This window comes from Carettochelys insculpta, chromosome 8, assembly GCF_033958435.1.
Source record: "Carettochelys insculpta isolate YL-2023 chromosome 8, ASM3395843v1, whole genome shotgun sequence".
Classification (NCBI taxonomy): Eukaryota; Metazoa; Chordata; order Testudines; family Carettochelyidae; genus Carettochelys; species Carettochelys insculpta.
In genome coordinates this window covers 69,687,019-69,712,427 of record NC_134144.1, presented here as the reverse complement: position 1 = coordinate 69,712,427, position 25,409 = coordinate 69,687,019, and the positions used below count along the sequence as shown (strand labels likewise).

General features: G+C 44.5%; 1 protein-coding gene across 1 annotated transcript in view; it reads right to left on the bottom strand.

The window, feature by feature from the left end:
• The window catches only part of CNTNAP5 (contactin associated protein family member 5), a 490,877-nt gene that overhangs the window by 231,821 nt on the left and 233,647 nt on the right, over window positions 1-25,409 (bottom strand). The window contains exons 8-10 of the mRNA XM_075001278.1: window positions 20,285-20,549; window positions 18,193-18,342; window positions 15,028-15,199 (exon numbers count right to left, since the gene is read on the bottom strand). Of these exons, the coding sequence (XP_074857379.1) occupies window positions 15,028-15,199; window positions 18,193-18,342; window positions 20,285-20,549 (587 nt within the window). The remainder of the gene's footprint in view (window positions 1-15,027; window positions 15,200-18,192; window positions 18,343-20,284; window positions 20,550-25,409) is intronic.

Genomic DNA, 25,409 nt, shown 5'->3' with positions numbered 1-25,409 from the left:
AGCATCTAATTTCCCCAAGGTCCTTTTTCTGCCGCTTGCCACATGCAAGCAATACTGGTTCAATACCTGAAAGTGGGGGCAGAAAGGGGGAACAACAGTCAAAGTACTTTTTTTTTTTAAGACAGTAAAATGCGCTTGGCAGATCTAGGGAGATGATGAGAAAAAAGCTGCGTTTGAAAGGTCAGCTCCATTCAGCAAGAAAAATATCAAATTAAAGCTGACTCTTTTAGAAGATGCTTTAGAGGCTTTTCATAGCAAGAGGGAATAAACACCATGTGAAAGGGGTAGGGAACATAAGTACACAATTTATTTGCACTTATTAATACTGCATAACTTCTGAGGGAAGCAGACCCATGAATCAGCTCTATCTGGCCATCTCTAATGAGATAATGTTAACTCCACTCCCTTCCTACTGAGTGTTATTCCTACCACATACTGTTTTCTCCAACTGGGTTTATTAGGAGACACAGAATATGAAGCTGAATCTTCATTTAACAAGAATGACAATGTTGAGCGTGAGCTTCGGCTGACTGTCAGGCAGGGTAGGATCTCAAAGCATGGATGCCATGCTCGTGGGCATCTCGGAAATGTCAGGATTAACAGGGCAAGTAGCAAGGCATGTACAGAGCTGAGTTTATGCTGTTGTTCACAAGGCTCAGAGAACTGGAACTCTGGGGATGTCATCTGAGAAGCTCCACCAAGCACCATCACAAAGGACACAACATTAGGAAGAGCAGTCATTGGATTAAATTGGTCTAGGGGCTGTGGAGGAATAGAAGGATGCCCGGGTCTATCTATTAATTCATTTCAGCGTCGATCTACACAAAACAGGGGCAGGGATAGCTCAGTGGTTTGAGCATTGGCCTGCTAAAGCCAGGTTTGTAAGCTCAATCCTTGAGGAGGCCATTTATTTGCTGGAGCAGGTTCACGGAGGGCAACAAAAATGATTAAGGGGCTGGAGCACATGACCTATGTGGAGAGGCTGAGGGTATTGGGCTTGTTTAGTTTACAGAATAGAAGACTTAGGGGTGATTTAGTAACAGCCTTCAACTTACCGAAGGAGAGCTCTAAAGAGATGGGTGAGAAACTATTTTCAGTGGTGTCAGATGGCAGAACAAGGAGTAATGGTCTGAAGTTGAAGAGGGAGAGGTGTAGGCTAACTATTAGGAAAAACTACTTCACCAGGAGGGTGGTGAAGCACTGGAATGTGTTGCCTAGAGAGGTGGTGGATTTTCCATCCCTCAAGGTTTTTAAGTCCTGGCTGGACAAGGTCCTGGCTGGGCTGATTTAGATGGGGTTGATCCTGCTTGAAGCAGGGGGCTGGACTAAATGACCTCCTGAGTTCACTTCCAGCCCTATGATTCTGTGATTCTGTGAAAACTGCACCCCAGTGAGCCCTGCCCCAGTCAGCCACATCAGACCCACTCACCGAGCAGAAGCAGTTCAAAATCCTCATCCACTGTACCCCATCCACTACACCTAGTCCTCTGCCAAAGTTTGCTCATGTAGAAAGTCTCTGGAAGAACCCTAGGTACAAGCTGCTTCCTGCGAGGGTCATGGCAGGAAGGGAATAATTCCAAAGGAGGAAGCTGAGTGGAGAACATTCTGCCGGCATCCAACTCAAAGGTCTCCTACCACCTCAAACAATGCAGAACAGGTGGGGGTGGGGGAAAGTGTTTGCAGATGCCTTGACCCAACTGATCAAGAATTATGTTACTATTATTTGTTATGAGGCACCACCTCTGTGCAGTGTGTGCATGGAGCAGCCAGTCTTCTGGGTACCCATGTGAGATGGCAAGGCAGAGGAATCGCAGACCACCTCCCACCCTCTTTATGTAGCAGCCATGGAACTATTCACTAGAGGCTACACCAATGGAAGGCCCCTCCAGGCCCCTTGAGAGGCTTTTCTGCCAGAGTGAGAGAACAGGATAAGAGGAGCCATACAACAATCTCTGGCTCTTACCTCCCTCCATGCCCTCCCTCCACACCCTTGGAGGTGGCAGGATTTGCCTCCCTGCATAAACCCCTTAACTATGAATTAGCCCTCTGGGTGCTGGAACATGAGATGGGGGATGGCCTGTCTTTGCTGGCAGGGGTTTCCTAAGACCAAGAGAGCATCTGTGCCATATGGTGAAAAGCTGGAATTCTGCAGCATTTCCACACCTGCTTCCACCAGCCAAGGCTAGTGGATTTTATAGCACATTTTTCAAGCATCCATGCCAGCATTTCAGCAGCAACATCTTGTACATGTCCACAATCCTGCATCTACTAGTCTCTGCATCCAGCACCAGCCTCGGCAGCCAACCCATTCTGCCTTAGGTTTACAGCTAGTTTTTCCAGTCCTATTAGCTGACTTTGTCAGCCAGTCTCCAAGCTGGACATCCTAACTCCCATCAGCTACCCAGCCAAGTTCTCAGCTTCTGCATATTTATTTTTCCTGGACATTTTATAATTTTTAATAAGCAGTTGACTGAATTGGCCTCATCCTGAGGTTCCCAGCAGACAGACAGAAGAGAGTATTTGCATAAATGCACACCTGATCTCGTCCTCTCCACGGCTCTGTACGAAGGAAAAGACAATGTGCGTAAAACAAGAGCTAGCATTTACATTGTGCCTTCCATGCAGTGATCATCATGATGCCTTTGATGAAACGCAGAAATCTTGCCTTCCTCATTGTGCAAATGGAGGCGCCGAGCGTTACCTAATGTTACAAAACAAGTTGCATCCCTATTGGACATGAATGGGGTTATTCCCGATTTACACTGAGTGAGAGGAGAATCTGAACCAATGGTTTGGACTCATAGAATCCCAGAAATGTAGGTCCAGAAGGGACCTGGAAAGGTCATTCATTCCAAACCCATGTATTGAGGCATGACCCTCCATAGTTTCCTTAGCACTTTCTCAATAAGGGATTCAAGGCTCTTTAAAAACAGCCATGAGTGTAGTCTCCCAATACTCCTGTCCTTGGTGTCCCAGGCATTTTGCAGACCAGGCTCATGATGTACCCAAGATTACAATGTGCTAGTGACCACAATGGAGCTGACAAGGCCCACGTGCTGTGACTGTTCCACACAGCACTGCCTCTGAGTAGATAGGTAGGTCTGTCTTTCACCCCAACACCCTCCCAAGAAAAAACCATTAGACAGGACTCAAGTTAACACGATGAAATCATGAGAAGACTCTCGGGCTGGCCCATTGCCTGGTGGCCAGGACATCTCCCAGCAGTGTTTGAGAGCTGGACCTTTCAAAAGAGCTCTTTCCCCCAGGGCCAGACACAGGAGAATTCTCAGTGGGCTTCCTGAAAAATGTTTAACACATGCTCCATCCTTTCCCCCTCCTCTCCTGTGGAGTAACATTGCTCTCACAGAGTCTTCAGATCCCACAGCCACAAAAACCTAAACCATAGCCATCTATTTCCCATGTGTCCTTTTGCACATAGAGGCAACTAAGGACTCAAAAGAGCCTCTTTTTTGACCTCCTTTTTGGGGACACAGGAGGCAGAGGGCTTACTAAACCCTGCCAGCTAACGACAGCTAAGCAGGTGGTGAGCTTTCCCTACTCTTTACCACCCCAAGCCTGTGTACGGACCTATTGTCATGTCCTTTCCCTGTTCCCCTTCCATTCTATCCACCAAGTACATCTTGTCCTAAACTAAGATTTATAAACTCTTTTGGTGAAACTATGGGGCTCTGATCCTCAGCTGGGTCCTCCTGACCTCCTCCTACATAGGAGTCAATATCACTATTAGCTACTAATAGATGTACCTGCCATTGCTCATGTCCTTAACTCAATTAAGGATTTTTTGGAAAATAAAAGGAAAATGCACAAACTTTTAGGTAAATAATTGTCTTTTTTGAAAACAGTCTTATTTTTAAGAAGTTGCTATATACTTCAGATTTCTTTAAAAAAGGGATTGTTAAAATATCTCTGTATAGTTTTTTTTTTTCATTTTTAGTATTTTTGAATGGAAATTCCATCAAATGTATTATTTCTTAATCCCTACAAACTTATCAATCACTATGTCTTAATAAAAAATGGACAAAAATCAGCTTTGTTTCCAACAGCATTCTTCTAGTTTTCAAACCTTAAGCACTGATTTAGTGGTGCCAAAACACAGCTGTACTCCACATTTCTCCATTTGAGCTTTCTCTGTAAGGTATACTGAGAAACCATTGTATTCCAGGTTCATCCTATTTTTGTGGCTCATCTGGGTTCAGTCTCTTCCAATATTTGCTCAGTTATATCAGTTTTGAGGACTGTACCTGATTTAGTGATTCTGGCTATGTCTACACTACAAGAGAATATCAATTTTAAGGTATTTAGCCCAATTTTACCAAGTGACTCTCTACTATAAATTCCACTAGCTCAATTTATGGAGCACTAAAATCAACATAATATCATTATCATAATATCATCGGAACCTGATGGGTGTTGCATTCAGGTCAAATTTAAAATTCCAAATGAAAGATAGTGAGGAAGTGCCATGTTTTTAAATCGAATTCACTGGCCTCTGGAGATGTCCTATATGTCCTCCACAATTCTCCAGTCTGCCGTCTGCCATCTGTACTGTTTTCAGGAATTAGGCAACAGGAAAACCGTTTCAATTCAGCATCTAGAAACCCACGGCTGTAGGGTCATATTTGTATGAGAGGCTGAAAAATCTTTTCTTTCTTTCTTTGTTATTAGTGTGGCTGTGAGGTCTGTGGTTCTGTGTCTACCTCTGCTAGCTGCTTTTTTTTTTCTGCTCTGCCTAGTGCCTTCTGCGGCTTCCTGCCCCCCACACCCACCATGCACCATGTGACAGCTAGGTTGTGGGTGGGGGTCATGCTTCTATGATAGGACAAGACACTTCTTTTCAGCCATTTACATGTTGTCCTGCCCCCACATGCCCTCCCTTCCCTTTCCTTCCCTTCCCAAGAGGCACCATGCATTCTGGAACTTTCTCTCACCCTCATCACATGGCAGCGAGGCTGTGGGTGGAGGTCATGCTTGTATGATAGGATGAAAAACTTCCTTTCAGACATTTACATTTTATCCTGACCCCCACATCAGCTCCCTTCTCTCCCGCAGAGGTGCCATGCAGTCTGGAACTCTCCCGCACCCAGCTGCATCACATGGCTTCACCCCGAACCAATAGAAGGATGTGTTGCTCAAGATGCCAGGCAGCTTGCGCGTAGTGAGGGTTCTGCAGCCGGCCAAGGGAACTCTCCCTCAGCAGCTGGGCTACCGGGGAACTGGCAACTATTCGGGGGCCTTGCAGACAACCAGGGGAAGTCTCCCTCAGTGGCCATGATTTTTGAGTGCGGGCAGCCACCCAGGGAAAGTCTACGGTGGCTGATATAGTTGGTGGTCTTTTAGCCTTCCAGGAGAAGTCCACCGCAGCCGAGTGTGTCTGAGCAGCCCTAATTGAAGGCCCCACTGCTCAGGGGGAGGGGGGGCACAGTTCTTCGGGGGCACCGCTCACATTTGCTCTCCTGGCTGCCTCTAACCTAAGACCCGCCCTTCCACCTCAGCTGCCCCCCGAGACTGACAGAGACAAAGTCCCTCTGTGCCCCTGCGTCCCTCCATGCTGTGTGTGAGTGCAGCCAGCAGGATCCTCTGCTCTCTCACCTAGCGTGAGTCCTCTCGATTATCCAGAATGTTTCATTATCTGCCAAACTGCCAGTCCCATGGATGCTGGATATCAAAGAATTTACTGTAGTAGATTCTGACCGTAGTACTAAACAGATGTCAGAATTAAGGAAGACTGTCATACATCAAAGGATCGACAATGGACTGAGGAATCTCTGTGTCACCAAATGAAGCGTCCAAGGTCAGTAGGGACTGAAATGAACCTTCTAAGGTGGAGCATACCAGGTACTAAATAGAAGTTTCACGGACACTCTCAGTCTCGAAGTCCCTGGTGAATGGGACAGAAGGATAGAAATTGCCCTCTCACAGCTAGCTCTAGACTGTGGTTGAGGCTTACTGGTATATTAAACTGTGTGTGCAAGGGGAGGTTTCTGCTGCCTCTGCTGGTGTTGCACCTGCAGACTCTGGGGCTGTCATCCTTCAGCTTTTCTTCAGTGTGAAAACCAACGAAAGGGGAAGCCAGCCTACCAGGCTGACTGCTACGTGGCGGGCCAGCACTTCCTACCACACTGCACACTGCTGTAATTTTAACTCCTGCTGAGTAAGAAGTTTCTGTTATTGAACTGAATGTGCGAGCGATGAGATTTTTAAGACTGAGACTTTCCGGTCTGAGATCTAAATACCCCTTTCTCACCGCGGCGGGTGGAGGACTACACAGGAAAGTCTCCAGGATTCATTTCATAGAGCCCCTGTTACTCCTTCCCTTTAGGTGAAATGGGAGTACTAGGCCATGGAGTATAACTTAGAGCCTTTGTGAAGCCTGAGGGTTCATACAGGATCTGAGTCAGTTGCAGCAGAAATTAAGCAGCAAAAGTCCCGTCTCTCTGTTCCACCTGTCCCCACTACTCCATGCCAGAGTGCTGCCATCCTCAGTGAGGAAGTGAAAAGTCAAAATATTTCAAGCTGCATAGCCTATTGTGCCTGTTTTTACCCAACATCTTTGATTTCAAGAAATCCTGCCCCAGTACCACGGTCCCAGAGACACCTCCCACTTTCCTCATGGTGTCGCCTAGAAGAGCTCCAGTTGTGCAGCGGTAGCACCTTGGGGCTTCAGAGACCCAGGGGCAGGAATAAAATTTAGTCCCTGTTTTTCCCATTCATTGTTTCTATGTTTCCTCCTCAACATCTCATCCCTCCACACACACCATGAGCCAGAGAGGAAGAGTGGATCCTAAATACATGCTATGAGGAAAAAAAAAAAATCTGCTTTCTCCCTTGTTTTGTCCCTGTAAAAGGAGACAAACATCCCCTGCTGGTCACGCATTTTCCAAACCAAGCAAAAATTTCAAAAGGGAGACAACAAAGAAAGCTATAATTGTACAAACCTACACACCTTGAAATCATACCACAGAATGCTGCAGCCTTGCAGAATGTGTCCTGCTATTTCTCTTCAGGGGAGTTGTAAGGACAATGATACTAAAGTTTGTAAGATGCCAGGTACTATGGTAACAGAAACCAGATGAATGCCCTTGACAGAGGCATATATGTTAAACTGAACTCAGTGAAGCTTGATAGTTGCAGCAAATCCCGGTGTTGCCCACAATATGAACAAGTAACAGCTCTATGCAGTGGTGGGCTGAGAAGACAGAAAATTCTCTCTCAGAAACATGTGCCTCTATTGGCTGAACCAGAGGAGAGTTTACTTTTCTTCCCCAAGATAGCTTTTTGGAGCACACAAAGACAAACAGGGAGTGAGGGTTTTCTCTGGCTCCATTGTCCTCCTGACCTGCATTTTTGGAGATGGTGGGCACCCCGGGGGAACCTGAAGGAAGCCAACTGTTTGTGGTGCAGGAGCCAAGGAGAAAAAGGGTCTTTGCTTCCTTCCACCCCTCAGGGCACCAGCATAAGGTCATTCACAGTACAGCCCTAAATCATTACATGCCCCTGTTCCTGGGGAGGGGGTGACCTTCCACACGCTTGTCAGTAGGGCTCTGCAATAAACTTAAGCAAAAAGAGAGCACACCTGAGTTTTTGCAAGTATGAACTTGTAACCCGAGAGTCACTGAGACCACTGACAAGGAAAAGAGAAGTAGGCTCAACAGCCTCAGCTGCAAGGCAGCTGGCTTTTAGCTCATGAAGTAGAGGTACATGTCATAGCCCCTAAGGTCGCAGGCTCTATCACTCCTGCTGACAGCCAGGGCCTGTAGGTTTTATGAATACTCTGGCTGCATCTAGATTCAGTCTGGCTGTCAGCAGCATGATGCAAATGCTTGTTTTCTGCCACAGATATGCAAATGAGCTGTGTGAATATGCAAATAAGTGGTCATTTGCAATTTTTTGAACCCTTATTTGCACCAGGCTGCCAGCAGATGGACTGAATCTAGACACAGCCTTTGGGCATGTAATACCACTCATCTAGGAAGCAATATGGTTCTACAGGCTAGGGCTATGTCTACACTAGCCCCTGCCTTGTGAAAGGAGGATGCTAATGAGACACTTAGACAGATGCTAATGAGGTGCTCCCGTGAAGATGCAGCACCTCATTAGCATAATGCCAGCCAAGGCGATTCAAAACTGCTGCTTTCAAATCGCGCACCACCTGTGTAGACAGGGGCCTTCCGAAAGGACAACTGCAGTCTTCGAAAGCCTCTTATTCCTATTTGGTTTGAGGAATAAGGGGCTTTCGAAGTCAGAGGGGTCCTTTGAAAAGGCTCCCGTCTACATGGGCAGTGCACAATTTGAAAGCGGTACTTTCGAACCGCGTGTAGCTGGTTTTATGCTAATGAGGCTCTGCATATTCATGGAAGTGCTTCATTAACATCTGCCGAAGTGTTTCATTAGCACCCCCTCTTTTGGAAGGTGAGGGCTAGTGTAGACATAGCCTAGATGTTCCAATTGTATAAGTCAGCAAAGCCCTTTTGAAATAAATGGAGCCACATCAATTCATACTAGGTGCAGATCTGGCCTAATGAATTCAGAATGCACCAAAGCCCAGAGCTAGTATGAACTAATGCTCCTTGGGAAACAGAGCAAGCAGTACAGATCAGAAGGTATAATTCCAGGCTAGCCACTTACTAGCCTTTACCCAGTAAGCTTTTTCTAGGAGCCTTTACTCTGTTCCATGACTCCTGGTTTCATAATCCGGGAACGAATGAGGCCAGCCTACAAGCCTGTGAAAAATAAATTGCTTTCTAAATAGAGGCGTCTTTCCCAGAAGAGGTTTTTGCCGAGATAACTAAGACAAATGAACCATTTACATGTTAATTAAGTTACATAATTCCCACATGTTAAAATTACACAAATACGTGCGCTGCTGTGTGTGCAGCAATAAATCTCGTCATTAAGAAAAGGGAGACCATATTTTGGAGGGAAAATGCTGATACAGAATTTTAATACATGCCTTATTGCTAGATACTAGATTGGCAGATTCAAGCTGGATAATTCAGCACTAGTTTCAGGTACAAACTTCTCTGAAGTCCAGGGTGTTCAGTTTTTTGGTGTAGTTCACTGCCAAGATGGGACAAGAAAATCTGACACAAACCAGACTGTGTTTTTCCCTGCTTTGAAAACATCCCAGATCCTGTCCACGCCCTTGCACCAAACCACAATGAAGATTTGAAAGGAAACACAAAATCCATACTATTCAAGTCACTAAAAGTTGCAATTTAAAAAAAAGAAAAACACAAGGGCACAGTAAACAAGTCCCCAGACTATTAATTAGTTGGGCCTTCAACACTGGGGGAAGGATAGCTCAGTGGTTACAGCATTGGCTTTGTTAACCCAGGTTTGTGAGTTTATTCCCTGAGGGGGCTTTTCAAGGGTCTGGGCAGGTTTAAAAAAATCCATCAGGGAGGGCGATACGTCCTGGTATGAGTGCAGGGGACTGGACTCTATGGCCGTGTCTACACGTGCCCCAAACTTCAAAATGGCCATGCAAATGGCCATTTCAAAGTTGACTAATGAAGTGCTGAAATGCATATTCCACGCTTCATTAGCATGCGGGCGGCCGCGGCACTTCAAAATTCGTCCAGATGGGGCTCCTTTTCGAAAGGACCCCGCCTACTTCGAAGTCCCCTTATTCCCATGAGCTCATGGGAATAAGGGGACCTCAAAGTATACGGGGTCCTTTCGAAAAGGAGCCCCGCCTGGACGAGCCGCGTGGCGGCGAGGCGCGTCAATTTCGAAGTGCAGCGGCCGCCCGCATGCTAATGAAGCGCTAAATATGCATTTCAGCGCTTCATTAGTAAACTTCGAAATGGCTATTTGCGTGGCCATTTTGAAGTTTGGGGCATGTGTAGACGTAGCCTATGAGCTATCACATATCTGTCTTTGCGTTTCACTTAAAATTTAGTCCCTGGTTCTCCCTTTCACCTACTTTTACCAGTTTAATTTGTACTTTGCTAATGTAACCCACACACCTATTTGGTGTGGTTCACTGTCCCTTCCAGTGGCACTAGACCACTTGGGCTGGGTCTACACGTGCCCCTTCCTTTCGAAAGGGGCATGTTAATGAGTGGATTCTAAAGATGCTAATGAGACACTGCAATGAATATGCAGTGCTTCATTAGCATAACAGCGGCCGTGGTGATTCGAAAGTGCGGCTTTTCGAATCACACACCGCCCGTGGAGACGGGACCTTCCAAAAGGACTCCCCCCACTTTTTGAAAGCCCTTAGGAAGGATGGGAAGAAGGGCTTTCGAAAACTGGGGGGTCCTTTCGGAAGGTCCCATTACCATGGGCTGCGCACGATTCAAAAAGCCGCACTTTTGAATCGCCACAGCCGCCGTTATGCTAGGGAGGTGCTGCATATTCATTCCAGCACCTCATTAACATTTTTCAAACCCGCTCATTAACATGCCCCTTTCAAAAGGAAGGGGCAAGTGTAGACACAGGGTTAGAGAGGAAAAAAAAAAAGAGTATATTCTACAGCATTAGCTGAGAGGCAGTTGGCTGTTAGCTCAAGCACTAGAGGCTCATACCCTAAGCTCCAGAGATACCATATTCAATTCTGTCTGGTGGCTGTTACACTAAAAGCTGAAAAATAAACCAAAGTTTCAATCAAAACTAGTCTGAAAGTGCTTAAACAATATACTGAGCTGATGCTATGCTGGCAGGACAGCAGTGCAGGTCTTTTCAAGACCAACAAGCTTTGCAGTTCTGTCCCACTGTTGTGCATGTCCTTCCATCCAAAATTTTGCACAATCAACTGTGACAACACAGATTTTGATGATCTGACTCTTCTGTGCTAGAGGATGTTCACGGGATGCAGCATTATGTTTCACTGTCTGGATTTCAACTTCTTCTACCTGCTCTGGGTAGAAGTCTTTGCATTTGAGATCAATTAAACATGCTGGCAAAGTAACAGCTTCTCCAAATCATTTTTTTCAGCCTTGTCCTTGTGTGTTTTCAATTCTGTGCTCTTAATTAGATCAACCCAGATTTCAAATGAGACTGCAACAGTGCTGCCATCCGCCTGTAATCTGTCAAATCCTTTCACAACTTTCTGCTGTTGCTTTTGTAAATGGAGTGTCTCTCTGGAGTACCCCCTGCGTGTAAAGCAGGTGCTCTGTTCTGATCAAAATCCCCTCTGGGCTCAGCACAAATGTTAACACAGTGATGGAATAGCTGGATGCAAATGGAGAAAGACACAATCAGCCTGAGAATTCTTTTAAATTGGGACGCTGAATCATCCACACACTTTTATCAGCCAGCCACCTGTGGGGCTGATGGTCACTCGAGAAGAATTTCTGAACTACCACAGTGTACTTGAGGACCAATATTTTTCAAGGTTGTCTTTGTTCCTCCACAAGGTTTCAATACTGTGCTGAACACCCATGGATCAGAAATGCAAAATGGCTGCACCTGAGAATTTCTCGTTCTTTTTCCTCTATTGATGCATGAGCTCATCATCATCATCTTCCTGGAGGGTGTACTCAAGCAGGCAGAGTCCCTGGAATGATGTTAGAGGCACATGCTCAGTAAACTAAAGAATGTGCATTTTTAAAAAACGTGAGGGGACAGAGACAGTTCCCCTCCTGCAGGTAGTGCTGCTGACTCCAAATACACTTTTGCTGGGTGGGAAACATGCCCCCTCCTGATTCCGAACTTCATCTCAGGGTTAGTTCCTGAAGCAGGGGTCTCTGCTCTCTCAGAGAAGCAAAGAAGGTTACAGATGGTCTGAGACAGTGTCATTCATACAGGCTCAGCTGGCACAGTCACTGGTACGTTATTTTTATTGTTTAAGCCAATGCCAATGTACTCCTTCTCACACTTGTCTTGGATGGCGTCTTCCAGTGACTTGGAAACAATACTCCATGGTTTTGCTTTTCAGACCTCAGCATTTACTCTCTGTTGATGCTGGTCATTATTAGGGAGCCATTCTCAACAATCACAGATTAATGTCAGCTGTGATTCTTTTAGTTACTCCTTTGATCTCTTCACTTGCAGCACCAATGTTGGGACTTTCCAATCCATTTATCTGCAACACTTTGTCAGTTCTGGGAGAATACTTCTGCCAGTTCTCCAGGATCCAAAACACTCAGTTTGACTGTGGATTTTATCAGTCTAGTTCCTTTATTTGGTAAAAAGCAAAGCTACATTGAGTTGACTAGACTCAAGTGTAGGCAGGTGGAAATAGGGCATACCTTGCCAACATCTCAGCTACAATTGGCTTGAATATCCTCAAGGGAAAGACTAAGATCTTGACAATCAACATCAGTACTTGGCAGAAGAGTGCTGGTAGAAGTTGAGGTCGGGACATACTTGGGCGTCATTATTGATAAAGAGCAGGGCACCAACACTGATGTGAGAGCAAGGATTGGGAAAGCAAGAACAGATTTTCTTCTCGTGCAAAAACATCTGGAATTCTAAGCAGATCAGCACTCAGACTAAGATCAAGATATTCAACTCCAATGTCAAATCAGTACTACTGTGGGGAGCAGAATCTTGGAGAGCAACAAAAAAGACAAAAAAAATCTATACATGTATCAATAACTGCCTCCATAAAATCCTCCATATCCACTGGACATACACAAAGAACAACCAAGACCTGTGGCAACTGACTCACCAATTTCTTGCCGAAGTAGAAATCAGGAAGAGAAGATGGCAATGGATTAGGCATACATTACAAGAAAAAAAACACCAAAATCACAAGGCAAACCTTAGGTCAGAGCCCATGAGGAAAAAGGAAAAGAGGGCTCCCAATAAACAACTGGCATAGAAACCTGAAGGCAGACACTAAAAAGACAGGATACACCTGGTCAGAACTGGAAAAGATCACTCAGGACAGGAGACACTGCTGAATGGTCATCAATGGCCTAAGCTCCAAGATGCAGGAGTGGAAGAGGCTTACCACTACTGCTACCACTTCACATCCAGCTTGAAACACATAAGCACTTCCTTTACAGACATTGACCCATTATCCTGCTATACATTAAATCACACATTTTTGATTGGCTCCCATACTCTGTAGGAACTTATCTCTGCACAGCGCATTCTGCCCATGTCCTGTTCATGTGGAACTTGGTCTTTGCACCTCAGGTTTATTTTGTCCATAGTCCCAAGCATCAAGCTGATATCCTGACTACATCATAGTTTGTCAAGTGCCTAACTGAAACATAACCTCCCATTCACTCACTAAAGAAGAGTTACTAATTGACATGACCTCAAACAAAGATTTAACCCCTAGTTGTGGACCCACAAGTTGAAAACCAACCTGGAGAAATATAACCTGAGAAAGTACTTCTTTTCTTTTTTTCTTTTAAGTTGCTGAGTGGATGGCACATTGAAGGCAGCTGTCGTTATGGCATGATCACATATGGATCTTTGGTCTCTTTTCAGTATGTCCATCAGGTACATCACTGTTCTCCTTTTCCACGCCGAGAAAGGTGGGGAAACTACCCCAAAAGTTACTTGAGTACAAGCGCAGCTGATTTCACTTCTGGGTACTTGAGTACAATGAAGATGTGATGCGTGTGTTTGTGCATGTGCGTGCGCATGTGTGTTCTTTTACTCAAGCAGTTTTCCAGAGGGACACCAGTGACTTGTACTTAAGTACTTCCCCCATCAAGGTAATTGCACTTGTACTCAAGTAACTTTTTGGGTACTCCCCCCCCGCACCCCAATAGACAAAAACGAAGTGGTACACTTGGTCTTGAATTGGATTATTCTGATTTTCTAAGGCAGCCACTAATAATTTCTATTCTTACTATTGAACAACCCACCTTACTTCATTATCTGTTTTTGTTATTTCATTGGAGTGCTTATTTGTTACCAGTGTTGTCAGTCTCATCTAGTATACTGAGTCTGATAAACTCCCACGGTGGCATTTGGTAGTCCTTAAACACTTGAAAAATGGTAACCCTTTTGACCTGCAGTTTTACTATTTATGATATTTAAAATAAGAAACTCCCATTTAGGGAATGGAAGAAAGATGGCCTAGTGGGCTTTACAATAAATTAAATAATTACACAAACTGCTCAGCTTCCAGAAGTTTCTAGATTCTAGAAAAACAATCCTCAAATCTCTTTACCACTCCACCTCATCCAATCCCTTTGATATTCAACAACATGCCCTACCTCAAATGACCAATGACATCATAAGTCCTCTTTCACCTCTGGGCTTCAAGATCCTTTTAAAGCTTTCTTTCCATTTCCTGAAGGGCATAACAAGAATCTTGATGTTCTAGCCACTTCCAATTTAAGTTTCCCGAAGAAGGTTCAGATTCACAAAATAAAATTAGATACTTAAGTATGAATAACTTTAATATCAACTATGTTCATATAATTACTTCAGAGTGAAACACTCATTCAAAGCATTTTTGTGGAGGAGAAAAATTGTAACCCCCTCCCCAAAAAAAACCCACTGTATTGCATTTTTTCCTGATACTAAAGCAGTTCCTCCTCACCCTCAACTCAGACCTGATACAGATCCTGAACAGATCAGGATTCAGGCCCAGGTCTGTCCTTGATAGACACAGACAAATGATTACTTACAGTCCTATTGACTATGTAATATGCTACTGTGACATACCAGGCCCCTCTTATAAATTGGGTATGTTGGACAGCCTAACAAGAAAATTGTAAATAAACTATTTAAATAAAACAGCGAGTACATTAAGGAGATGACATGTTTTGATGAATTAAATAAATTTCTCCTTCTCTCTCCTATTCCTGGTAAACTTCAAAGCAATCAAATGTTGGTTATGCATAAAATTTAATCCTTTCACAAATGTGTACCTTGATTGAATTGGTATACGCTACTTCCTGTTAAGAGAGCCTCCTGTAATTTAGACTATTTCCCTACAGCCCCTCAATTTTTGTGGGGATACTTTCTATTAGTGGTTCTATTATGCCTAATATCTGTAACGTGGGAGGAATACAATTTTCACTTGAAGCAACCCTTATAAACTGCTGGGCTGTGGAAAAAAAATACAAGAAGAGAAGGGTCAATAATTACCTGTCTTTGATGTCACAGAGATCAATGTGTAAATCACTGAAATTCCCCAGAGCACCTTGCTGAACTAAAATGAGGTCCTTGGGCTGGTTATCAATGGAGATGAGCCTCATGCAGCCTTGAAAAGCAGTAATAGGATTTAAACATTGGGAACTGGTGAAATTGTCAGGGCACCCTGTGGGGGACACAAGGAAGGAAGAGAAAGAAAAATAATGGAGATCGTTAAAATGATCATTTATTTCTGTTGGGACATCCTGATGGAAGAACTTGAGATCTAATTATTCCTATTGTTTTCCTTCCTTGCCCTGAACAGGCTTTTGTGTTCTTAAACCCTACGGTAATACAGAAAGAGGGCAGCCAGCCAAGGAAGCCAGATGCCAACTAAGCAGAGTGAAATGTCCTTTAATTCCTTAAAAGGGTACAGTTAATAGTTAATTTCTGTCAGAGCAAAACTGTGCACAGTTTCAAAATTCTAATGGATTGGATTCTGTCTGGGTTAGTGTGCCCGAAGGGTTCTGGACTGGTGACGAGAGGTTTCCTGCATGGCTCCCCACTAATGGGAACTGCAGAGTCAGTGCTTTGGGCATCACCTATAGGTGAGGGAAGTACACAGAATCTCCCTGGCCACCCCTCCACTTACGAGCAGGAGGGACACATCGCCAGGTCCCCAGGAACTGCACAGGACTGGGAGGAGAGCTTGCTAGTCCCACTGCACCATCAACCAATCAATTGCCTGGTCAGCAGTGCTGACCAGTGCCTCCAGGCCCCTTTTAGTCTGGAGGTTCTGGTTGAAAAGTAACCACTTGGTAACCCTACTGGGAATCTCTCTCCTGGCCTCAAGCAGCTTAGGCCCCTGAAGCTTTTTTTTCCAGGAAGGAGTTAAGCAGCTGTTTTGCTGCACATGAAACAGCCAAAGGCTGTGATCGTGCCTTCACCCACCTATCACTTTTAGCCCACTGGTTACAGCCCTCCACTACATTGTGGAAGAGCCAGACATGAACCCCCCACTCTGCCAGGTGGGGAAGAAAGGGGACGCCTGTTCAGACCCTACCTCTCAGAAGAGTACTCTAATCATTATTATTGAGAAGGGTGTTTCAATGTGTCCGTATCACTATGGATCCATAAAGAGCAATTGGAGTAGGGGAACTGGTCCCGGAGCTTCCTACATCTGAGGTGGCCGTCCAGCCACTGTACGAGTGAGTCATTTTCAGTCTCACTGTGTCTGGCACACTAAGTATGACCACAAGTGGAACAGTCAATGGATAAGGATGGGAAAGAGAGAATGACATTAATCCAGTGGTTAAAGGACCCACATAGGGGTAGCAAACTAAGTCCTGAGAGTCCCATGCTCCAATCCCTTTACCATTCCATTTGTGGAGCTCTGGGACCTAGGGGAGAGGACACCCACATGCTTAGAGGGAGGCAGCAGTGAACATGTGAAGAGACAAACTTTAACAACAACATAGGTGCAAAGTAAGTTTAGGGACCCATAGAGTTTGGAGGGAATTTTGTGGATCTCATTCGAGCCCAGACTGGGACTTGGATGCCTAAACCTTAGACAAAGGTATCTACTGTTTAGGCAGCTGAATACCTCTGTGAATATGGACCACCAGAATTCCTGTAAGAAATAGCCTCAGGCTTAGGACAGTCCTTCAAAACACTCATACCTGCTGACCCCTAAAACACAGTCACCTTCATGATGATGGCCGATGCTCCTAGACAGACAATCTGAGTGTAGAAGGGCTGTGCATGGGACTGCATACATCCAGAAGAAGCACATTAACACTGGTTTTCTGTACTTATTTAGGAGATGGGCCAAATGCAGGCCCATCAAATGTCAGAATTTCACCCTACATAGTATATGAAACTGAACTCTGTCTTTAAACCACATGGCCTTCCTGAACATCACTTACGAATATGCAGTGTTATAGTCATATCGGTCCCAGAATACTAAAAATACAGGCTGGGTAAGGTAACATCTTTTATTTGACTGACTTCTATTGGTGAGAACAACAAGCTTTGGAGTTGACACAGAGCTCTAAGCTCCAAAGCTGGTCTCACCAAGAGAAGCTGGTGCAGTAAAGGATATTACTTCATGCCCCTTGTATAACTTATGATTGACATACCATAAAAAGCACTTTCTGTAAAGGACAGAAATCTTTACATGAGCTGAAAAAGGCAGATTTTTCTGACGAACATAAGTGGCGTCTTTCATGTCAAAGACTTTAATAAGAATTAACTTTGTAACTGCACCATTACACTCTAGATGTGGAGAGAGATCACATGCCTCCCACACCCAAAGCGGTAAAGCCAAAAAACAGAAGCCAGAACTCATGCCTCCTTGTCCCCTACCTAATGCTACACAATTGACACAAGCTTTTGTTTGTTTGTTTGTTTTTAAGTTGACCATTTATTCTGCATGTATTCTGGAATACAGCTGTTGTAAGGGCAATCTGTACTGGAGAACTCCAGGTCACGGTCCTATTTGCTTAATCACTTTTATTCTTTTTTTCTTTTTAAATTCAAAAAAGGGAAGGTAAATTTCATATTCTGTTCTAGGTTGGCCACTTCTCTTCCATTCACAGTTTTGTTTTGTTCTGTATTATTTTTATCATCTTTACTCTCTCTGCTAAAACATAATGGCACCATCACCTCTCCATTGCATCCAGAGACCAGTCAATTCAGAAGTTGGTCAAATGATGGAACTCTTCCAAATACAAACAGCCCCACTAACTTCAGTGGGACCGCTTGTGAATACAGGATTTCACTGGCCATGTTCCTCAATGAAGCCTGTAATGGGGTCCTAAGTTATGGCAGGGCTGTAGTTATTTAAGCAGCAAGGATGGGGCTGGCATATGTGATGGTGAGGAGACCCTGGTTAAGTAGCAGTGGAAGCAGCATTTGCTGTGCACCCTTTTGCTTGAGGGGAGCTAAATCTCTTTCATTCATATTATTGTTGCTTTGTTCTCTCTTGTGTTCACTAGCTCCCCTCAACAGTCCTCTCATACAACAGACTCTGCATCAGCACTGCTTGTGTTGCTCCTCCTCATTGGGACAAGAGTCTGTGATTGGAGCCTGACTCCCTACCACACAATGCAGTGGAGAAAACGGATTTTCAAAGCTCAGTCCCCGGAAGGGGAAATCTCGCATCCATCTCAAATGACCTACCTCCGAAATAGTAGCTGTTCCCAGAATAGATCTGCAAAGGGGTGGTTGCGTGAGCAGCAGAGGCAACATCGTTATCCAAAGTCAGGGTGATGCGATGCCTTCTGGCATTTATGCTAATGGAATGCCAGAGACCATCATGCAGATTGCTGTCTGGAAGAGAAATGGAAAGGGTAAAGGAGAAGAGCGGGAAGGAGGTGGAAGTGGTGTTCACCCAACCTTCTCCCTGCTCCGTCTCTGACTGCAGGGGGAATAATGAAACAGCTAGGCTGGGAATGCAAAGAACAGATAGCTGAGCTGATAATTTGATGCGTCTCTGTGCAGTCCATTATCTCCTTAGGGACTTTGGAGCAGAACAGAAAGTGGAGAGGCTCTCAAGAGCTTTAAAGGATTTAGGAACACAAGACCCACTGGCTCTCGAAGGGACTTGTGCTCTTAACCATCTTCAGTGATTTGGAAAGTCCCCGTCCCACCAAGGTTAATATAACCTCTAGCTATATGGAGACCAGCATGCACCGTGTTTGATGGCAGCGCTCTGTGAAAGCCAAGATTCCCATTCTGCACAGCCACCTTTACAGAGAACATTCCTGGGGGCCATTGTGGTTATCTCTTCTCTCTTTTGAGTACCTGTGCAAGGCTGGCAACAAGCTTTGCTCTCTGAATTGATGTGACTTTTCAAAAGCTGTAAGCACTAAGAATCTTAGTTCATCTATTCCAATAGCCTTACAAGACACAGGTCATGATTCTGACTGCACTTATACAAGTCTATATCAGGATTAACTTAACTGCAATTAGTGGAGGTAGGCCAGTGTAAAAATTGGTGCAAGCAAAGTCAGAATTGGACTGCTCATATTTACTCTTTCTAATGGGATTCTCACAATAGCATTGATTTTTAGAAGAAGAGAAAAGGTTTGTAATAAGGGAAGGCATGTTAACAATTGAAAATTAAATGGAAAAGCTGGGGGGGGCATAATTTAATTACACACTAGGAAATTAAACTATTTTCCATAAAAGCTTTTGCTAACGTATGCACATATTTTTCAAGGAAAAACAGGCTCATTTTCCAGGAAAAATGGACCAATTCTGAATAAATAATAGGTCTATTTTAAGTGAAAAACAGTTGCTAAGGACTGAAAATTTTTCAAGAGAATGGGTCAAATTTGGATGGAAATGGGTCTTTTTGTGAGCAAAGATACTTTTACAGGAGATGTGGACATTTGCAATTTTCTTGTATTTTTCATGTGAGTGTAGCACAAAATATCAGTAAGAGGGCTATCGCATGCTAGTGTCAGTTAACTATTTCATAACCACATTAAACAAGAAATACAGTTTGACCTTCTCCCACCTTCATATCCAGCTACACTGCAAGACAAGATGAAAGAATAGTATTCAACCTTATTTATGGGCAAGCCAGAACTTTAGCCAGCTTCTTGAAGAATGTCTGTGCACAGCTGCATCCTCCTTTTTACTTTTGAGAGCTTCTCAAGGTGAGCACCAGGTTCTATCTGAACAACACATCCCACAAATGACATGACTGATGTAGGTTATGCCTGAGATTCACCAAGGGGGATATAATAGAAAGTTTTCAGGAGACCTGGCCAAACTATTCCTGGTTCTATCACAGAAAGAAGGCCTCTTTGGCTAGGTTTACGCTGAACCCTTGACTTGAAATAAGAGATACAATTTGTGCTCTGCAAATTGCATGGCCTATTTTGAGTTAATTTCAAAATAGGCTATTTAGGCATTTGGTACTGTCTACACAATACGAAATGTCGAAATACTGTGCTATTTAGAGGCATCCCTTTCTTTTTGGAGGAAGGAAGTTAGTCAGCCTACTCTTCTAAAGGAAACTTGGGCTAACAGTGAAAAAAATTGTTGTCCAACAGACAGAGGCCAGAGCTACACACATTCAAACTTCCTTGGTTCAGGTCCAGCATTAACATAGACAGTCCCACTATTATTGCTCCAAAGATAAAGTTAAGTTTGATAAGAAAAAGCAAGATCCAACCTTCTCTTTGGGGTTTGCTCTCCCTCCCAACACAGCTGGCTCCAGAGATTAGAAACAGGCCCAGGAGAAAGAAGTGAAGGAAAATACCTGCAATGATCTCCATGGACTTTTCTGCCACTTTCTGAATGACAAGTGTCAAGCTGCCAGCGTGAAGATACAGCAGGAGAACTCCAGAATCCTCAGACAACTCTGTAGACAGAAGCAGCCCATCTTTGTTCCATGTTCGAAACTGGAAGCTGACTGACAGCCCGTCAATCTGGGGGGTACCAGGTAAGAGCAAATAGCTGCTGCTGGAGCTGACAAAGGTGATGGGAACAACTGGTGGCTCTGAGCAGGCAAAAGTCACATTGCCCTGAAAATGAGTAGGAAGGAAACATGTCAGGTTGTTTTTTTTTCCCTTCCCCTATTTGGAGACATACTTTAAACACTCCAACCCCACAAAATCAGCCTTGAGTTGGGGATTATTTTTGCTCTCCCATAAGAGGTCTAAAATGTATATGCTTGTCATATTCATCGTTTGATCCCAGCAAGTTTCTGGATGAGATGCGGTTATGGACCTGATCCTCTTTCAGCTTAGCTCAAGAATGGATGTTTTGCCCTAGATCAACATGGAAATAGGATTGTGTGTGTGTGTGTGCACACCAGATCAGTTGTTCCCAATATATGTTGTTCCCAAGATAGATTTTATATATATAGTAGTTTCTTCACATTTAGATAGTAGGGCAGTAGGTGGGAAAAACATGCTTTTTAATTTATATTTATTTCTACCAAGCTGTAAAAAAACAATGACCCATTGGATTTATTTAGCACCTCCCAAGTAAGAAAGACTTCAAAGGATGTAGAAAACTGTTGTGTCATTTTGTTGTGCACTGTTAAACAGCTGTCATACCTTTCCACTGGACACCTGCACTTCAGCAGTAGTGGGAGAAATTGCTCCTCTAATAGGCTTTATGGTCACTGTGAATGAAAAGCCTCTAAGTGTTACTCTAATTACGAGATTTTACCACCACTGGGATGACTTGTGTCAGTTTTATCAACTAGAAAAATTACAAAAAATATGCTAGGAGGGGAAGATTAAATTCTTACATTAAAATTACAGGAGACATTTAGCAAAGCAAGCACCCAATGTGGAACATGGCCAATGCTCTTAGTCCAGTCTCTAGAACATAGTTTTGTTACTGCACAAAACAATGTAGAAATCAAGAGTTCAATGATCCCTTTCTGATTAATAATGATTAGGAAGGATGGTACAGGGCACTCAAACCTACACCCTTCCCACTGTTGCCTCTACAAAAACAAATTCTGGGATGATGTTACAATGTGGTATACACAACAAAATTATGGAAAGCCAAGGTAAAATCATGCATATTTTGCACTGTATTCTGCCAGCAGTTTCATGGAAATCAGTGGGGTTCCTTCAAAAGTTAGGTATGTAGGAGTAGTTCTATGTTGAACATTACCTCAGATCTTATTGCATCCGGGAAAGAAAAAAGATACTCTATTGTTTATTTTCAAGTATATTCTATGTTGATTATCTAGCCAGGCTGTTCTGGTCGATAACAAAAGCTTAACAATTAATGAGGCCAAAACACATTTACAGAATCACATTTCTTCAGGTCTAGAAAATTGCTGAAGCCAGCTTGCTTGGAAGCAAGAAGCTTTCTAATATACGGACAGATACCTGATAAAACCATTGAAGTGAAATGCTCTCCACGGTACAGCCTCTCATTAGTACTGATCTCTCATTTAAATGGGATAATAATAATGAACAATATCTGATTGATGTGTAGGATTGTATATAGTGGCTGACAAATGTCTTATTGAAACAACAAGACAGGTAATAGAACTATACCCTATCATTTTCAAGTCCACATCTCGTCTTTATTTTTTCACTGGAAATTAAATGTAGTTCCAGTGTAGCCAACCAGGCTCGGGTTCCCCAGAGACGAGGCTGCACCCAGAAGGAGAGTGCTATATTTGGTTTATTGAAAGCGCGTGACACCCGCGACGGGAGCCCCGGAGACGCCGCAGTCACCCATGGGGGGAAACCCGACGCGCCGGAGCTTCGCTCGGGGAGAGGCTCTGTAACAGGCCTCCTAACACTAGCTGATAAAGCTGAGCTCATTAACATAAGATTGCCTAAAATTGCCTATGCATTTCTTATCACTATCTCTTGTGGCCTACTGCCAGTGTAGCCTTGAAATCTTGGCAAGCGCGGCTTATTCTGCAGCTGTTCCCATGGCAGTTTGCAGCTTTCACCTTGCACAGACTGGTCTGTTTAGATTCTCCTGAGGATTCACAGAGGGGTCGATCTGCTCTCATGAGACCGTTACAAACTCTTCTCGCACCCTACACTCCTCCCCGCGACCCCTTTGTGAACGCCGAGGCTAGCAGGAATCAAGTGAGGTGGTTGATGCTCTTCTGACAACACAGTGTGCACCTGTGGAACAGACTTGACAACAGCATATGAGAGCAGTGAAAGCAAAGTTAAAAATAATGGTTCCCAGGAGAAGGGTGTGTGGAACAGTAAGTGTGGGGGCTCCCAAGCGCATGCACTGCTGTAAGTAGTGTTTCCACTTGAACGGGGTAGCTGCTTGGGCCATGCCCATATGTGCACGCTCAGAGGTATCCGTGACCCACCCCATCCCTTGCTGACACTCAGACAGAGAACAATTAGACAGGAAGGCAGATGGGAATTATGGTCTAATCCAGAAAGTTCAAACCAGTTACTTCTACCCCCACCAGCTTGGCTAGGAGGACGGGACAGAAGGGCCCAGCCTAACCTTGGAGCTTCCTCGCACGTGATGGCTTCCACTCCGAGGAATTACAAGCAAGACACCCAGTTCCATGACAGTTCAAACCGGTTACCTCTACCCACACCAGCTTGGCTAGGAGGACGGGACAGAAGGGCCCAGCCTAACCTTGGAGCTTCCTCGCACGCGATGGCTTCCACTCCGAGGAATTACAAGCAAGACACTCAGTTCCACCCTCCCAGCACCCGGGACGACAAGGTTGTCAAGGACTCAAATTCCAGCAAACCTCATCCTGTTACAGGGTATGATGACAAAACCAAAACCAGAACCAGAACTTCCAGATTCCTTATCCAGGTAGGGGCTTACCCTATCGCAGCATGAACCCCAGGGGCCGCAGCGAAGGTAGGAGTGGACGTTGCTGTCATCAAACCAGACTGGTCCCCACTGGAAGATGTTGCTCTTGTCCCACCAATCATTCAGGTTCAGAGGGACAAACTCAATTCCCAATCTGGCAGAGGAGTTCAGCAGGATACACATCCAGCAATCCGTGGCACCAGCAGTGGAGACGATAGACTGGATGGCATTCCTGAGGAGATGCTTAGGTGTGGCAGAGGTCAGCGAGGTAGTCAGGAAGATGACAAGGAGTTGAGGTGCCATGCTGTCATCTGGGTTGAAGGTAGCTGTACCGGCGTCATGCCTGCCACCTCCTGCAACTCCGGACAGTCCGCTGGGGCTGCCCAACAGGCCACCATCCGCGCTACCAGCCCCCATCGCTCCGTCGAGGGCTATCCTGTTATGCGCTACAGGGACAGCGCTGGCTTCCCTGCCTCCCCCGCTTTCAACCAAAAAGGCATCGTACCTGGAGAACCCTGCCCGCTGCGCCAATTGTAGCCAACCAGGCTCGGGTTCCCCAGAGACGAGGCTGCACCCAGAAGGAGAGTGCTATATTTGGTTTATTGAAAGCGCGTGACACCCGCGACGGGAGCCCCGGAGACGCCGCAGTCACCCATGGGGGGAAACCCGACGCGCCGGAGCTTCGCTCGGGGAGAGGCTCTGTAACAGGCCTCCTAACACTAGCTGATAAAGCTGAGCTCATTAACATAAGATTGCCTAAAATTGCCTATGCATTTCTTATCACTATCTCTTGTGGCCTACTGCCAGTGTAGCCTTGAAATCTTGGCAAGCGCGGCTTATTCTGCAGCTGTTCCCATGGCAGTTTGCAGCTTTCACCTTGCACAGACTGGTCTGTTTAGATTCTCCTGAGGATTCACAGAGGGGTCGATCTGCTCTCATGAGACCGTTACAAACTCTTCTCGCACCCTACATCCAGAAAGACAATTAATGTGTCCCTGTATGAAACAAACTCTTTGGCTATGACTACACGAGCCCAAATCTTCGAAATGGCCATGCAAATGGCCATTTCGCTGATGACTAATGAGGCACTGAAATACATATTTAGCGCCTCATTAGCATGTCAGTGGCCATGGCACTTCGAAATTGCTGCAGCTCGTCCAAATGGGGCTCCTTTTCGAAAGGACACCAGAAACTTTGAAATCCCCTTACTCCTATCCGCTGATCGGCATAAGGGGATTTCAAAGTTGGTGGAGTCCTTTCAACAAGGACCTTCGTGTGGATGAGTCGCGTGGCAGCGAGAAGCGGCAATTTTGAAGAGCCGCGGCTGCTGGCATGGTAAGGAGGCGCTAAATATGTATTTCAGTACCTCATTAGTCATCTTCAAAATGGCCATTTGGATGGCCATTTCAAAGATATGGGCTAGTGTAGACATGGCCTTTGTGGATTATTTTTCTTAGTACAAAACTGTTTGTACAAAAACAAGCAATGGTAAAAGGAAACAGAGGGTAAGTACTGTCAGAATGAGTATTTAGATTTTTTTAAATTTGAATTATATCCAATCTTATCTGAGCCTCAATCACGTGAGAGATGGGATGGAAATTAGCTCATAACCTTTTAAAGGTTTTGAGTATATCTAAGTAAGAGATAAGAGAAGGATAACTTTTCAGGGACTCTTCTGTCCTCAACCAAAACCATAAGGCACAGAAACACATGAACATTACATAAATAAATAAATAAATAAATAGGCTGGACGACAGCAAAGAGAAATTGTGAACTTGTGCCCTACATGTCCATATTTGTATAGACGAAATTAAAAAATGAAGAAGAAAATTGTTATTGAAATTTTGACAGAAAATATTTCAGATAGTTCTACAAAAAAGTCAGACTTTCATGGACTTCTAAAAAAAATGCGTAGGCTTTAGCTCAGAGAGAATGATCAGCATTTTTCGTATTGTTCTGAGTCTCTACTCCCATTGCATTAGGATGTGGGATCTATCTGCTTCACAAGCAGCAAACAAAATCTGTGCATGGCATAATATGGTCACATGGAGCTAGAGTTTAGATATGATTTAGTCTCAGAAGTCTCTGCAACTTTTCTCCTGATG